The 14,941-nt window shown below is 44.7% G+C and overlaps 1 protein-coding gene across 1 annotated transcript in view; it reads right to left on the reverse strand.

Moving 5' to 3' along the window:
• LOC147700301 (uncharacterized) overlaps window positions 1-14,941 on the reverse strand; it is a 91,332-nt gene that overhangs the window by 19,429 nt on the left and 56,962 nt on the right. The window contains exons 6-7 of the mRNA XM_086935664.1: window positions 14,584-14,688; window positions 3,646-3,759 (exon numbers count right to left, since the gene is read on the reverse strand). Coding sequence (XP_086791790.1) covers window positions 3,646-3,759; window positions 14,584-14,688 — 219 coding nt within the window. The remainder of the gene's footprint in view (window positions 1-3,645; window positions 3,760-14,583; window positions 14,689-14,941) is intronic.

Consider the following 14,941-nt stretch of genomic DNA (forward strand, 5'->3'; position numbering starts at 1 on the left):
CATCCGGATGTGTAATTTTTTTACATTCCCTCGATTAGTTTTTGATTACTTTTCGAGCTAGTCTCGCTATTATTTTTAGATTTCCAGCCTTTCAACACATTAACCCGATTCCTTAACACATTACGCGTTTATCCCCCAATACTTTCACCCATTGGTGATTTTCCCACCCCGATCCTTTAGTTGTCAACCATAGACTTCCGTAGTCTATCCACCATGTCAACAGTCACGTGACATACCACATGACCGGCACTATTTCAATATAGTGAAGCGCGGCCAGAAATCTCTGTGCCGTCGCTTCTGAAGACGAACAACGGACTCGAGCACGCCAAATTCACTCCTCAAGTCAGTCTGATATACCGGGCAGGATTATTTTTTGAGCGCTTAACTAAAGCACTCGCTATCCATATTCTAACCGAGCCCCACCGTTTTCTTTTTCACAGACCTCAGCAACCTCTCAAAGAAAGGCATGTAAGTGACTTCTCGTTCCCATTGTTTTTGATCATTTTTCACGTATACCTCCATTGCACACACAAGCTGGATAATCTTTAGGATCACACACCCGACTTTCTCTTGCCTCTAATTCTTGCTCGCACTCCAATGTTTATATTAAAATCTGCATGATGTAATGATATTGTTTATTCATATATTGATTTACACCAAATTAATGGTTATAATATTATGTTCACAGTGTCGATTCCCTGATGAAGGGCATGATTCAAATGCCCGAAATGCATTGGACACGTTGTAATGACATTGCCTGAAGTATAAAGTGTTCAAAAATTTCAGATGTAAAGAAACTATGTTCGAAATCATAAGCTAAATCTTAATGAAATAAAAAAAACACGCATACAACAGCATCAATGGAATGGAAGTCTTTTTTCCAAGGAAAGACAACAATATGTGTGCCTGTAAAGGGATGATTCTAGAGATCCTCTAGCCTCACTTCTTAACTACATGTTCACAGACACCGTGGGACCCTCGAGGTCACCTTTCGGTGCACCATAAAACCTAAACATAACTCAGTACAACCGCATTTCAACAAACCAGCTGTGCATCTATCCGAATCTCAATCGTGATGGAGTTTCAGACAGGTAGGAACTGTTGTAATCTCCCCCCCCCCGACAGGAGCGGAATGGTCTGGGGGGATGGGAGGGAAGTCACTGTTTGGGAGTAGAGGCATTGCGGTTGTTGTTGCCTCTGCCTCGACCCTTATTGTTGTTACCTCCATATCCTCCTCTGTAATACCCTCTACTGGGCAAGGTTTGGGTGGGCGCTTTATTAGAAGAGGAGGTGGTGTCAGTTTGAAAACCTTTAGAGGAGCGATGAAAGGAACTTGCTGGGTCTGAGTTTGTAAGGCTCCCATGGGTTTTGCGGTATCAATAACTTTTTCATTTTTTCTAGTGCATTATCAACCGTTTGATCAAAGAGATGTTGCTGGTCAAAAGGTTTATTTAGGATACTGGCCTGTACTTCCGGCTTGAGCCCAGAGATGCGTAACCAGGCATGTCTAGGCAACAGTACTCCTGTATTTATTGCTCTAGAGGCTGTGTCGGCAACATCTAATGCACATCGGATTGATGTATTGGTAATAACCTTGCCTTCTTGTACTAAGTCAGAAGCCCTGGTTTTATATTGCTCTAGTAAATGTTGCATGAGTGTTTCTAGCTCATCATAATGAGCTCGATCATATCTTGCTAACAAAGCTTGAGTGTTAGCAATTCTGCAGACATTGGCTGCTTGTGAGATGATGTGTTTTCCTGAAGCATCTAAAAGCTTGGACTCCTTATCAGGGGTTGAGCATCCCCTGTTGTCGGCGAGTGAGCTCTTTTCCTCGCATTTGAGACTACTAACGAGTTCAATGGCAGCTGACCTTTGATGTATGCTGGGTCCGTTGGAGCCGCATTATACATCTTTTCTAGTCTGGGGTTAATTATCCTGGCTCTGATGGGGTCTTTGAATACCTCTGGTGCCTGTTTTGCCACTCCACTAAGTATTGGTAATGTGGTTGTGGTTTTATGTGACAACAGTAGTGTATCCATAAGGAAGTCCTCTTCCACTGGATCTGTATGTAAGTCCACTCCATGAAAAGTAGCTGCTCTATGAATGAGCTGTGTAAACCCAATACTGTCATCTGAGGGAGATGGTCTAGGAGGGTATGCGTCATCTTGTGGCAGATCTGGTGCATTATAATCTTCCCAGGGATCATCTGATGGCCCAGGAATATTGTCTGGGCCATCTGCGTCATCTATGTGTTGCTCACTTTCTACCCCATGTGAATAATTGTCTTCATCAGCATCATCCTGTGGTATAGGGCTATGTGTGATGGATGGTGAGTGTGCAGGAGAAATATCTATTGGTATTTCTAGCAATGATGAAGGAATTCTTATGGGGAAGTTTGAGCATGCTTTTTAAGAGGAACTGGAGGTGGTTTGGGAGAGTCCATTTTCCTCTTTTCAGGCACTTTAATTACATGTCCAGTCTTTGGATTAGTACGAAGAGTCTTTTGCTTTGGATCTGGGTGGAAAAGCTCTTCTGCGCAAATATCCTTTTTCGGTGCCGATTTATCCTGCTTGGGACTGAAATGCTTAGGTTTTACAGGGTCTATTGTCTTTGGAGCGGAGTTTGGCTTCGGTTCCGAAGACTTGATGTCATGTTTCTTTCTCGGATCAGAGCTTTTTGGATCCAGAATTACTGGTACCGAAGCACGTTTGAAATCATCGACCTTCGGAGCCGAAGTGTGTTTCGGTGCCGAAGCAGGCTTCGGCTTGACTTTTTTGGAACCGGTTTCTTCAGTTTGATAGACTTGGGATCCTCTTTCGGTGCTGAGCTTGTTTTCGGCTCGACCGGTTTCGGTACAGAGGGCTGCTTCGGTGCCGGGGTTAGTTTCGGTTTGAGGACCTTTTGCTCGTCGGGACCGACAGACTGACTCGAGTCGACTGGAGGTTTTTTTGGATTCTCCGTTGTTGAGCCGGAAGGCGGGGCGTCGGAAGGTGTTGGTCGGTATGCACCTGGGCCCGGAGGTGGACCCAAAGCCTGTCCTGGTATAGGGGTGAACAGGGTCGATACTTTGTTATTCTCTAAGCCCAAGGTTTTTACAACAGTGAACTTGGTCATAATATTTTAGTCATTTTTTGTTTATCTATGCATCTGTAAAGTTATCGGTAATGTTTAATGAAACATTACAATTTGTCTAGCAATGCTAACCAAATATTTTACCTATTAAACAGTCTGGTACTGATCAGACACCTGAATACCAAAATATTTGAAAAAATCTAATGGAAGATCATTACAACACAAAATTCTGAAATGAGAAGGCTCCGCACCCCTCTGCCTCCCTCATTGGGACAGCTTATATTTAGGCACAGTGAACAGAAGTTCAGAATTAGCACGGCCGTTAAAAGAAGAGTGCAGACACAAACATGCCTAAGCCAAACTCAAGGGTAGGAGTTGGTACATTATCTAGGGCATAATGTGCCACTATATATTTACAGTCTTTCCTGGTCAGGGAAGTCACACCAATGGTTTGTTTTTAGTCCCTGTGAGAGAACTAATACAAACTGAAGCCAAATGTTATTGCTCTCCTTGATTCGGGGGAATAATTCCACATTCCTGTGATGAGAAGAAAGAAAGTAAAAGGACATGTACCTGCAGGGCTGTGACTGTTTTTAACATCCCCTGGGTTCAGTTCAGCCATGGGAAAGGCGTCCTCCTCCTCCTCTTTGATGCTGTCGGAGGTCATCACTATGGTGAGCTCTTGTTCTGTATTCATGGAAACATCAAATAGTGATTTCACATTCATTTACAACATCACCAAGCTCTTTAACAACTAGCAGAGAAAGCGAAGGTTAGCTACTGTCCTGAGCCCAGCCTCTCTTTGTGTGAATACTCTGTGTGCTTCTGCAAACTAGGTTTCTGTTGTAATTGTACAGTGCACTGTTTTCGCCCGATATTCATCTGCTTACTTTTACCTCTGCTCATCCATCTGCAATACCACAATGAGAAATATCCAACCACTAAGTATCAATTCCTTGAAATACTTTATTCCGGCCAAAGGCCATAAAAAGTTTCACAGCAATAGAAAATATTCACAATGTACTCAATTGCCTATACTCGACTGTACTGTATACATGTGTTAAACACCCGCATGACATGGTCTAAAATTCATCAGGCAATATATATAGTATTGTCAGTAAAATAATCATCAATCTCAGGATAAAACAGTATAAGCTGGTCACGGAGTATTCCAGTACATTCCCCTGATGTACATATATTTCAAATCAGCTAAAGCTTGGTATGGTACAATTAAAATAACAGATAGTTTTGTGCAATTTAAAAAACATTCCAACTGAAACGTGCTTTATTCATTGCGACATCACAGCTTTAGCCACATTTTGCTTCTAATCCCTACAACAAAGAAATATGGGGAGAAGGCAAATATTATATAGGGTACAGTGCTAGCTGTCAGCACCATCAGTGCATCTTGGTGCTTCCTAAATACCAGTGTATTGCACAACGGACATATCCATTTCCTCCTTGCCCGGGCATATGCTGGGCAGAAGAATAGGATATGTGCTGTGTTTTCGGTAGACCTTAAAGTGCATGTAGTGCATAATGTGCAGGCGCGGTCCCTTTGTGCCCCACTTTGCTGTATAACTCTTGATCTGCTGAGTGTCATACCTTGGTTTCAAATAAAGTGTTATTGCTAAATGCGGTTGTACATTGTCAAGAAATTCTTCAAGGCTTAGGTTCAGTTTCATAGTAAGAAATTGGGTTGTTAGCCTTCCCAATCTTGGGTCACAGTGGACCACGTTCAGCATGTGTAACCAATAAGTTCTCTTCAGTACGTTTTTACAACTTATTATTAAGCTATACGGCGCGGTCCAGTATGAATTGAGGCATAATTCTATGAGCCATTTCTTGACAAATCTTAGCCAAGGGAAAGTGAGACTTCTATCAAATCGCTAGGAGTTCTCTTACACTTCTCTATATTCAACTAATTCTGGTGTTATCCACAAGCGTATCCAATAAAGCAGCAGTCTTAGTGTAGAAATATGTCCTATGCGCTTCATGTTTGGATCATAAAACATTGGTAAATGAGTGGTGTTAATGATGGTAGCCCCATTAGTCTCCTCGCAAACATATTTTCCCCCATGTGTTAGTTGTTTAGTGTCACCAATACACCAGAGTTCTGATCCATACAATGCTGCTGCCTGCGCCAATCACTCTAAGTATATTTATATTGTTTTCAATGAAGGACGGGTAGAGAAAAGAAGTACAGGGTAAAAGTGCGAGTTTCTTACTTGTAAATATTATTTTGAACTCTGGTGCTTTTAGATGGTGATCTCAAATATGGTAGCCGGATCACATGACCTCTTGTTAAGAGTCCATATGGTGAATAGGGTGAATAGTATTAGCCCAGGAGTGTTGGCCTCCATCTAAGTGTTGCATCATCTCAACCACCTGTCTCATGAATAGACGTAAATATCAGAGATGACTATGTATTGACGGAAGATACCTGTTCATTTACCAGATAATAAGCCCAGAGGGATCTGTTACTGATTTCTTGGAGTGAGAGCCTCATTACGAGTACTACTGTAATCTTGATGGAGCCAGTAACAAGAGCTGCCAACTCAATCGAGATTGAGAACCTTGGTAACTCAGCTGCTCTGGAATATTTTACCAGTAGACTTTGGCAGGAAGTAGGCAAGTGTCACGGAGAAATATTGGATGAAACGTGGAAATCAGTACAGAAATGCGGATTCTTCCATGTTGTTTCATTAAATCCTTTAACTGCAAGTATTTCCACTGGTCTGGAGTCAACAAGGCTCTCTGTATCAGTAATTCCAAGAGGTGAGGGGTATCGGGCAGAAAAACACCAAACTAGTCATGGGTTCCTGAGAAAGGCATCCATTTTACTGTTATATGACACATGTGAGAAGTTGGCCCGATATGCAGCGTTCGCTATTCTAGCGACCGCTATGTATCGTTCCAAACGACCCTTATGATGATTGGTTGTAAGTCAACCTATAGACCAGCTATCCTAGTAGCGTGGATACGAGCAGTCTAAGGCTAAAGACTCGAGAGGGCGTGTTAAGCCAGCTGTTTACCACACATGTACCCCTTGAACACCAAGTGAAAGGACACCACACAAGTGTTATGAAAATAAACAGGATATTTATTAAGATTCACAACAGCCCTGGACTCTTTATGAGGACAGGGTACTAAGCACAAACCAAATCTCTTAGCAAAATAATTCAAGTGCACAATTAAAACAAGTGTCCGAGGACACGGAAAGTTTAGAGGTCTCGGGCGGACCCGATAAGGCAAGTCGGAAGCGAGGGACTCAGGACCCTAGAGTAAAGAGGCTATGCAGGCACCGAAATGCCGAGTTACCTAGCCACGAGGGCTGCGGCTGCACAAGTCTTACAGGCGTCGGGGTCTTCGCTGACGAGCCAGGAGCCGGAAGAAAAAGAGTTGCTGGCCGGCGACCAGTGATGAATAGTTCGTAGAGATCCAAGCCTGAATCAGAGATCGTTGACACCTGAAAGCAGAGGAGACCAAGTTCGTACTACTAGCCAGTAGTCAGAGGGTACCAGGAAGGCACCGGTTGGCCGTCACCTCGACTAGGTGAGTGGGCGACGCTAGGCTCTGCAGTCTCACGGACCAGGAGGCGTTGTCGGCGACCCGGATGGAGGTGCGAGCTGTCCCACGAAGGATGATGCTGTCGGCGTCGCTGGGCCCAGGATTGGGGCAACAAGCCTTGGCAGATTTCAGGGCCACGTGGTGGGCCAAAAATGGCGTCTTGAGGGGACCAGGAGGGTCCGGGGTGCTTCTCTCAAAGATAGAAGCGAAGGCCAGTCTGGAGCAACCAGACCAGCAGCGTTGGTTGTCGGATGTCGTCACAGGAGGGCACAAGCCAGCGGCTAGTGACCGGACAACGTGTTGAGCAGCGAGCAGAAGGGCCCCACGCAGATCGTGGAGATGTTGGGAGACTGCACTTCGGTGCTGGAGCGGCTCAGGGTCGGGGCTTCTCGGACCCCAGAGCACTCACCAGGGAATTACTTCGATGGTCGTGCCGGTTAAGAGCGTGCAGGTTTTGATGATGGCCGGTCCCTCGAGGTCTCGTCGCACCCACAGATCACAGCTGAGCTGATGACGGGGGTAGAGGTCAGAGGTGCCAGGGAAGCCGGTTCTGGTCGAGCTGGGTCGTCGGATTCCTTGAGGAAGGACTTGCAGCAAACCGCAGAGTTCTTAGATGGTGCCCGCTGATGCAGGGTGACTACTCCTTAGTCACAAGGGAGAAATCTTGAGAAGAGTCTCGAATGTCCTTTCGTAGAAAGTAGTTCTTGATTCAAAGATGATCTAATTTGGAAGGGTCCCCGCTCCGGCCTTTATCCTAAAGAAAGGGGTGGGTACATGACTAGGTCCAGCCCTAAGGGTGGGACCAGGAAGGGGGGTAGTTACACCCCTCTCCCCTGCCGGACTTTCCCCAGGCCAGGGCTGGCGCCCCTGGAACTGGTTCTAACCGGCAGATGCGTAGTGAGCACCGGGGTGCCACTCCGCAGTCACCTTCTCGCAAAAGCCCTACCTACCCAGAATACACAAACCCTGTCTGGGACGGTGCGAACACCGCCCTTGACAGGAAACCCTTTGTCCAAGCGCTCCTCGCTGGAAGGACTCCCAGCAACAGGAGGTCAGACTCGTGTCTGTGGTGGCAGCATCCTTTTTGTGGAGCTGAGGCTTTAGTTAACTTTAACCGGGGTTCACAGTTACGTACATGTCGTGTCCCTCTAGAAGGGCGGAATGCTAACCTCGTCGCCAGAATTGGTGAGGGGGCAGCATCCCGATTCGTATGACACCTTACTCGACATGTCTTGATAACGCGACACCGAAGTTACCGATGTGGTACGCGTTATCATGGACCAGCCATTGGGTCTTTGTTCCGCAAGCTGCAACCGGGCTCGGCTCGGGCCAGAACCTAGTTCACACGAGCCCACGCACTCTGCCTTCAGGATTGTCAAGGCCTGCCATAGGAGTGACTGATAGGAACTCGGGCGTCCATTGTATGGTTAGATATAGGGCTACTATACCTAAAGCAAAGGGTGGTTACACGGCTTTGCCCCAGCTGTCATGCAGCCAGTTGTGTCAAATTTAGGAGGCCAGCCAGGGGTGGCATAATACATGCTGCAGCCCCTGGCGGCCCTGGGTACACCTATGCCCTGCGTTACGGGGTCTGATAAGGTGGCCCAGTACCAATTGGTAAATGCACCTAGGGTACATGGAATCCATTTTACAGAGAGAGCAGTAGGCCTGGGGTCCTGATTGGCAGGGCCCCAGGTCGACTATGTCAAAAACCAGCTAAAACACAGGGCAAAAAGTTGGGGGCAACCATAGTCAGGAGGTACCTTCCTACAACACATTCCTACAGCACAGATTGGTCGATGCAATGTTGTAATGGGTTGTATGTGGAGACGGATGAGCTGGTTGAAGGTTGACAAGGAGTTCTGGAATTAAGTAGAGATGATTTTCATAGATGTCAGGGGACATCAGCTGACAGGGAGGATTACTTATTGCCTCTGGTGGTGACCAGTTGTATCATAATACCTTTTGCCCTCTGTGAAAGCGGTTGACACTTACAGCTCTAGTTATCATGAAATGCAACAGAAAATGACAATGTCATACTAGAACTATTCTCAAGACGCTGGTTGCAGTAGAATGCAATATTTTATCATTTAGATCATGCAGGCAACTGTCTTCATAGATTAATTTCATAATGAGCATTGTAATTCTTATCAGTGTCAAAGAAATATGATGTTGAGTTTTACAACTTTAGATGGTAGATAAATCAACACGTTTCATTTTCTGTGAATGTAGTGCCCAATTTTTGTTTTTACCTTGTTTTAAAAAGCATTCGAGTATGTACACGCAAATGGTAACTACCTTTATAAGTGATTTCAAATGTAAGTGGCAGTGGCTAGTCAAATGCTTTTTTTCAAAACTGAGAACGGATATTAGTGAGTTTCCTACACAGTACACTGTTGACAGAAAATATAAAACCACAGTTACTAAAAATGCCAAAGTACAGAAAAAGAGCAGTATACAACCAGATAAAATACAGACCAAAGTTAGAACTTCATTGCATTGATGGCTTCGGCTGAATCTAAAAAAGGATATTTTGTGGAAGTAATGAAGGTGAGCCTCTCGGCTTACGCTAATTCCACACAATATTTGTGGGGCATTTATGCCGTTGGTGCCTCTTATGACCACACAGTCCTTCTGTTTGGCCACACCCTGCACTGATATGTGGTAGTTGGGGGGGAAGGGGGGAGCAAAAGATGGAAGATGATCAGTGGACAGATGCTGCTTCAGAGGATCCCACACAAGCAGTCAGCCAGGAAGAACTACAAGCTACTGTGGAGAAGGATGAAAGTATTTTAGCCTCGTAGGTGAGGTACATTTTTATGCCCCATTTTTTGCTTAATGTCTGTAAAATGCACCACCCAAGGGTGAGATTTAACAGGTGAGTGACTGTCCTTCTCCTGCTGAAAAAACAGACCTTAGATCCCAATAACTACTGGCCTGTCAGTCATCTACTCTTTATTTTCAAGAATAATAAAAAAGCAGTCCACACAAGACTCCAAAAACACATCAACACCAATCACCTTCACAACTACCAATCAATCTTCAGATCACACATCATCATGGAACCACCACCATATAAGGGGTAGATGACAGCATACGGACTGCAAAGACGGCTCCTGCCTACTGGTCTCATCCGCTCCCTTGACATCTCCAAAAAGATTTGCTGTGAACGTCCTCCATTGGTTCAACAGCAACCTATCCAACTGCAGACCTGGTTTGCCCACATGGGTACATCAAGATCCTAGATAATTTCCATAACTTAGAGAGTAACCCACAGCCATGGACTCTATCCAGTCCCCCGCCATTTTCAAGCTGTATGTAGGACCCTTTAAATGAGTACTCACCAACAACAGCATGACATTTCACCAATACGCTGATGACACACACGACTCCCTGCACCTACCTTAATCTCAACCCCACCAAGTCTAAATACTTCCTGTTCACCAATAACAGAAGACATTAACTAGCTGAAACCTGGTTCAACAACATGAACCTGGACGGATTCAACTATCATCCGCCATGTCACTTGCATTCACCCTCGACAGTGACCTCTCCCTAAAAGAACATTTCTAAGAAGACTTCATTTTATCTGGGAAGGTGACATTGTGCCGTCAGCCTGAAACCAGCTTCTAAAGTGCAATCCAATCCATCGCACTCTCACAATTTGAATGGAGGAAAAAAAACAGCTCTAAGATCTCTCTGATACCACACCGGCTCTGAAATTCTCCCTCTCTCTCTTCCTTCACTCTCTTTGTTTTTTAATTACCCATGATCAGCAGTCAGACGGGAAAGGTGTATGTAAGGACCATTAAAACGAGTTACTACTGATGGTTCCAGAGGAAAAATGAATCTTCTGCTTCTGCAGCGTTGACAAACTGAATAAAGTATTGTGACATTGTAATCTACACAGGTACTTGAAATGCACTGAAGAAAGCAGGAGGGGCATCACACGTCTCTTCCAGCATCCTAAATGGTATGGACAGGTTTTGCAAACTTACCACTGCAGACGGTCCCAAGGTGGCTACTGGAACCCACCTCTTGAAAGCACTACACTGGAGAATAGTGGTGACATTCCACAGGTATCCGGAAACACAGATTACTAGGTCAATGAGGGAAGGAATACCATTTCCTAATCTGTAGATTGTGAGCTTAGAAAAAAGAGGGCATCTGGGTGATTCTGAATTGGTGGGGGGTGGATAAAGCCTATGTGGTTTGATGCACCAAGAGTATTTCTGTAACTGGCTCACACCAATGACTGCTGGGTCTACCAGTTTGTTGAAGGAAGAGAACCATAGCAACAGACTCAATGAAGCATCTTTGCACCACGCAAAAGCCCATATCATCTCATGGACTATGTGCTATGCATTAAAGACTGTAGGAACACGTGGGTGCTGGCCCATAGGGAGGTCACTTTATAGTTTTTGTTTAGCAGGGTTAGAGAGGGTTAGAGGCAATATCGGTTTAAATTATAACTAACCAAATGCGAAAAACGTTCGAATAAAGGTTGTCGGTTTGTGTGACTGATTAAGTGGAAGAGGGTTTGCTGTCTCTTTTCTGTGTTAGGAGTTAACCTAGTAAGAAATGTATGATCAGCTGTGAAGAGGAGTAAACTACTTGGGCCATGTACCTTTATCTGCCAATGGCATAAGGTAAACCATAGGGACCCCTGCACAATTGGTGTTTGACCTTTAGAATTTCACTTAGACTGGTAGCCTCACACACATAAGATTTTAAGTTAAACGGGGCACAAAACTGGGTGGAGGCCTCCTGGAAACTGTGCTAAACTGCACACATTATACCTGCCTCTTTAAAAGGTAAGTATCACACAGTTTTGTGTTCAATTCCAATGCAAGAAGCAGCAGATCTGCAGAACCTCCTGTGCTCACAATAATCAACACATCATCCTAAACTCATAAATGATTTACTGAAGCTTGAGCATGGTTCCCATGCTGATTCTGTAGGAATTGAACATTCGCTTTCTGTCAGAGTGCCACACCGGCCACAGTGGGGATGAAGGAGGATGTTATTCATCCAGAATAGCTGTAAATGTTTAGTAATCGGATTCTTCATGTGGCGTAAAACTGGACAGTATCTGGAGACAGTTTGTGAACTCCAAGCACAGTGTGCTCTCCTAACGAGATGCACTGATTGAGACTGAAACAACTGGAACTTGTCTTAGAGGAAGGCATGGTACAAAGCTAGGCTCAGGGCGATACATACCAGCTCGTACACGGCTGGATTTAGTGTCTTAGTTAGCCCAAAGGAGGTTGGAAAGGCTTGTAAATGTAACATGAAGCTTCACTGCTCTTGCCGTTCATGTAGACGAATTCAGACAGTTCAGACTGTTATAAAAGAAAATATAGATTTTTTTACTTTTAGAATCTTGGGACTCATTTGTTACAGTGAATATGAAAGACTCCACCTTTACACCAATTGTGCAAAGGTGACTAGTGCTGAGCATATTGTGACTTTTCCGAGCGGAAAAGGACTCCTTGCTGTCTATACCAAGCGGATCATGGCTTTGTCTTCTGTCTGCGTCAGATGATCAAGGCTCCCAATTCTGCCTCTGCTGATCAGATTAAGATTCCCCACCTCTCTGTGCAGAGCAATTTGGGACTCACCATTCTGTCGATCTTCAGCACGGGACTACCTCTCTGCTTACGGTACACACGTCCACTATGGAAATTGTAGCACCTATAAAAAGCGGAAGCTCCTTAATTTGAATAATGCATTGTAGGAAAGTGCCCCTGTTTGACATGTTCTCCCCTACGTTTTATTCTGGTAAATGATGTAATTTCGTATGGAAGAGAACTGTATCCCTGCTAACCAGGCCCCCAGTCCCAGATCGCTTTCCCAAAACTGTACAAGTGTTTCCTCCAATTAGCAATAACTTTAGCACCCTCTGCAAGTCCATAGTCCATAGCTTGGGGTACTGAAGAGGGTTGCCAAGGGTTGCAGCACGAATTGTGCCACCCTAAGGGACCCCTCACCAAACACATGCAAGGATGCCATTGCAGGATGCGTGTTTTGGTGCAGACAAAACTGAAAACCCGGCATGTCACACATTCCTGTGTGCCTTGTCCCCTAACACTGCAAGTAGTATTTGGAAGTCACCCTTACAGCCCTGAGGCAAGGTGCTTAATATTACATGGGAGGGCATACCTGCATGAGCAGATATGCCCCTGTGCTGGTCAGTTCTATTACTGCCAGTGCAACTAAGGCCGCGGCCCTTGGAGGGAGTTGCGGAGGGGCAGAAAGGCAGGGCGGTGAGGGGCAGGGTGGGGATGCTAAAAACCGGAATATGCATAATTGGAGGCAAGTAAACAATTTAATCAATAAAACGAATTTCGTAGCGTGCCCTGCATCGCAAAATGCGATGCAGGGCGCGCTACGAAATTCGTTTTATTGTTTACTTGCCTCCAATTATCCATATTCCGGTTTTTAGCACCCCCCACCCTGCCCCTCTACCGCCCTGCCTTTCTGCCCCACCACAACTCCCTCCACGGGCCACGGCTGGTGCAACTGATCAGGGAAGCCATTATAAACCATGTATTGGACACAGGTGAAAATGAGTTCCCCAGCTACATGATGGCTTCACTGAAGATAGGATTGTTTAGTATCAAACATCTCGTATTGATAAACCCACACTCATTCCAGTGGGGGAATTTATCAATACATGCACCAAGAGGGCACCTTGGCGGTGCCCCTTGAACACCTACCAGCCTCTGGTGTACTCTCTGATTGGTTTCTGCAAGCCTGCCACCCGAAACACTGTTCTGACCTAGGATAGAGCATTTTGCTCTCAGGAGACGCAGAGCCTGTCTCGCAAGAGGGTGTCAAACCACCTCCCACAGGATGACCTGCTGATTAGCCAAAAAATTTAAATCTGGCTCCTTCTCTCACGAGAGGGGAAGCTGAACCCCTTGTCCTGAGCCCCCTTTGGCACCTGGACTGGTGGAAAAAGTATCTAGTCAAGTAGGTGTGCCAACCCCTAAGCTGGACTAAGCGGAGGTAAAGATTAAAAGAGCCAGCTTCCTACATGCATTATCCAATTTAACAGAGATTTTATTTGTATGGTAAGAGTATATGTCTCATTTAATCTATGGAATTGAAGAAAATTCTTTGTTTTATGCAAAACTGAATTTTCAACGTGCTTATAATTATACGTTTGAGCAAAGTACAGGTTTCCAGACATTTTATAAAATGCACATTGCTAGCAAACAGGGTGTCACAAAGATCCTTCTGTTATTCTCCCAATAAGTACCTAGATTCTCGCTTCTCTGGAATTATCACTTCAGCGCCAGGACGCCGACTGGTATCAGTGCGCTCTATAAGTGTAAAAAAATAAATAAATAAATAAATATGCAGTGCCCGGTGGTGGACCCTCTGGAAATGAAGAAACTTTCTCTGTCTTGTGTTCAGTGAGGGATATAATAAAACTGGTCATAATTACATGCACAGAGAAATGAAAATCTAAAGAATACATCCATGCTCTGACAGAATCATTCACAAACAAGCAAATCTTCCTAGATGTCGTAAAGTAGTCAAACTTGACTAAATCCACTCTAGTGACTTACGCAACCTCTGCCACACACTAGACAGTGCCAAGAAGCTGTAAAGAATACAGTACAAATGTAATGCCATCTGACACCGATTCTAAAGGCTTAATTAGCACTTCCCCTAGATTGATGTCTTCATATTCCCAGAATTAGTCTCCTAATTACATCCAACTTAGTCTGGGTTTGAAAAATCTTAAAATATCAGACCATGAAGTAAAAACAGAGGGTGATAATTCCAGCGGCATTTTGTGTAACAAGCAAGGAAGGTGCAGGTCTGTCCTTGTGCGTGTGTGTTCCTGTGTCCTTGAACAAGCATCAATTCAAAAGTAATTTTTGCACCCCGTCAGTTAACTCATGCAACACTTAAACCGTTCTCACTCACCTTGGGAAAGGCTGTCATTGTGTCTCCTGTCACAGTCTTCGTCATCCAGAAGGCACAGACCTTTCTTTTCTTTGGATGTTAAGACAGAGTTTGCAATCACAGGGCCTAGTTAAACATAAAAGGGAATGCGTACGTGATCAAAAGCTCATTTGGTGCCTAGCAAAGAGAAAATGAGTGTACACATAGGGGTTTACAAACAGCAAGATTAGGGACATGAAGAGCAAATGGACTTCTACAAGTGAACTTGGTCATAATATTTTAGTCCTGTCTGTCAGGTTTAATCTATCTACGCATCTATCAAGCTATCCACCTGCTTAATAAACCATTACAAAGTATTCCGCAATACTAATCAAATATT

Source organism: Lissotriton vulgaris, chromosome 8 (genome assembly GCF_964263255.1).
Source record: "Lissotriton vulgaris chromosome 8, aLisVul1.2, whole genome shotgun sequence".
NCBI classification, from domain to species: Eukaryota; Metazoa; Chordata; class Amphibia; order Caudata; family Salamandridae; genus Lissotriton; species Lissotriton vulgaris.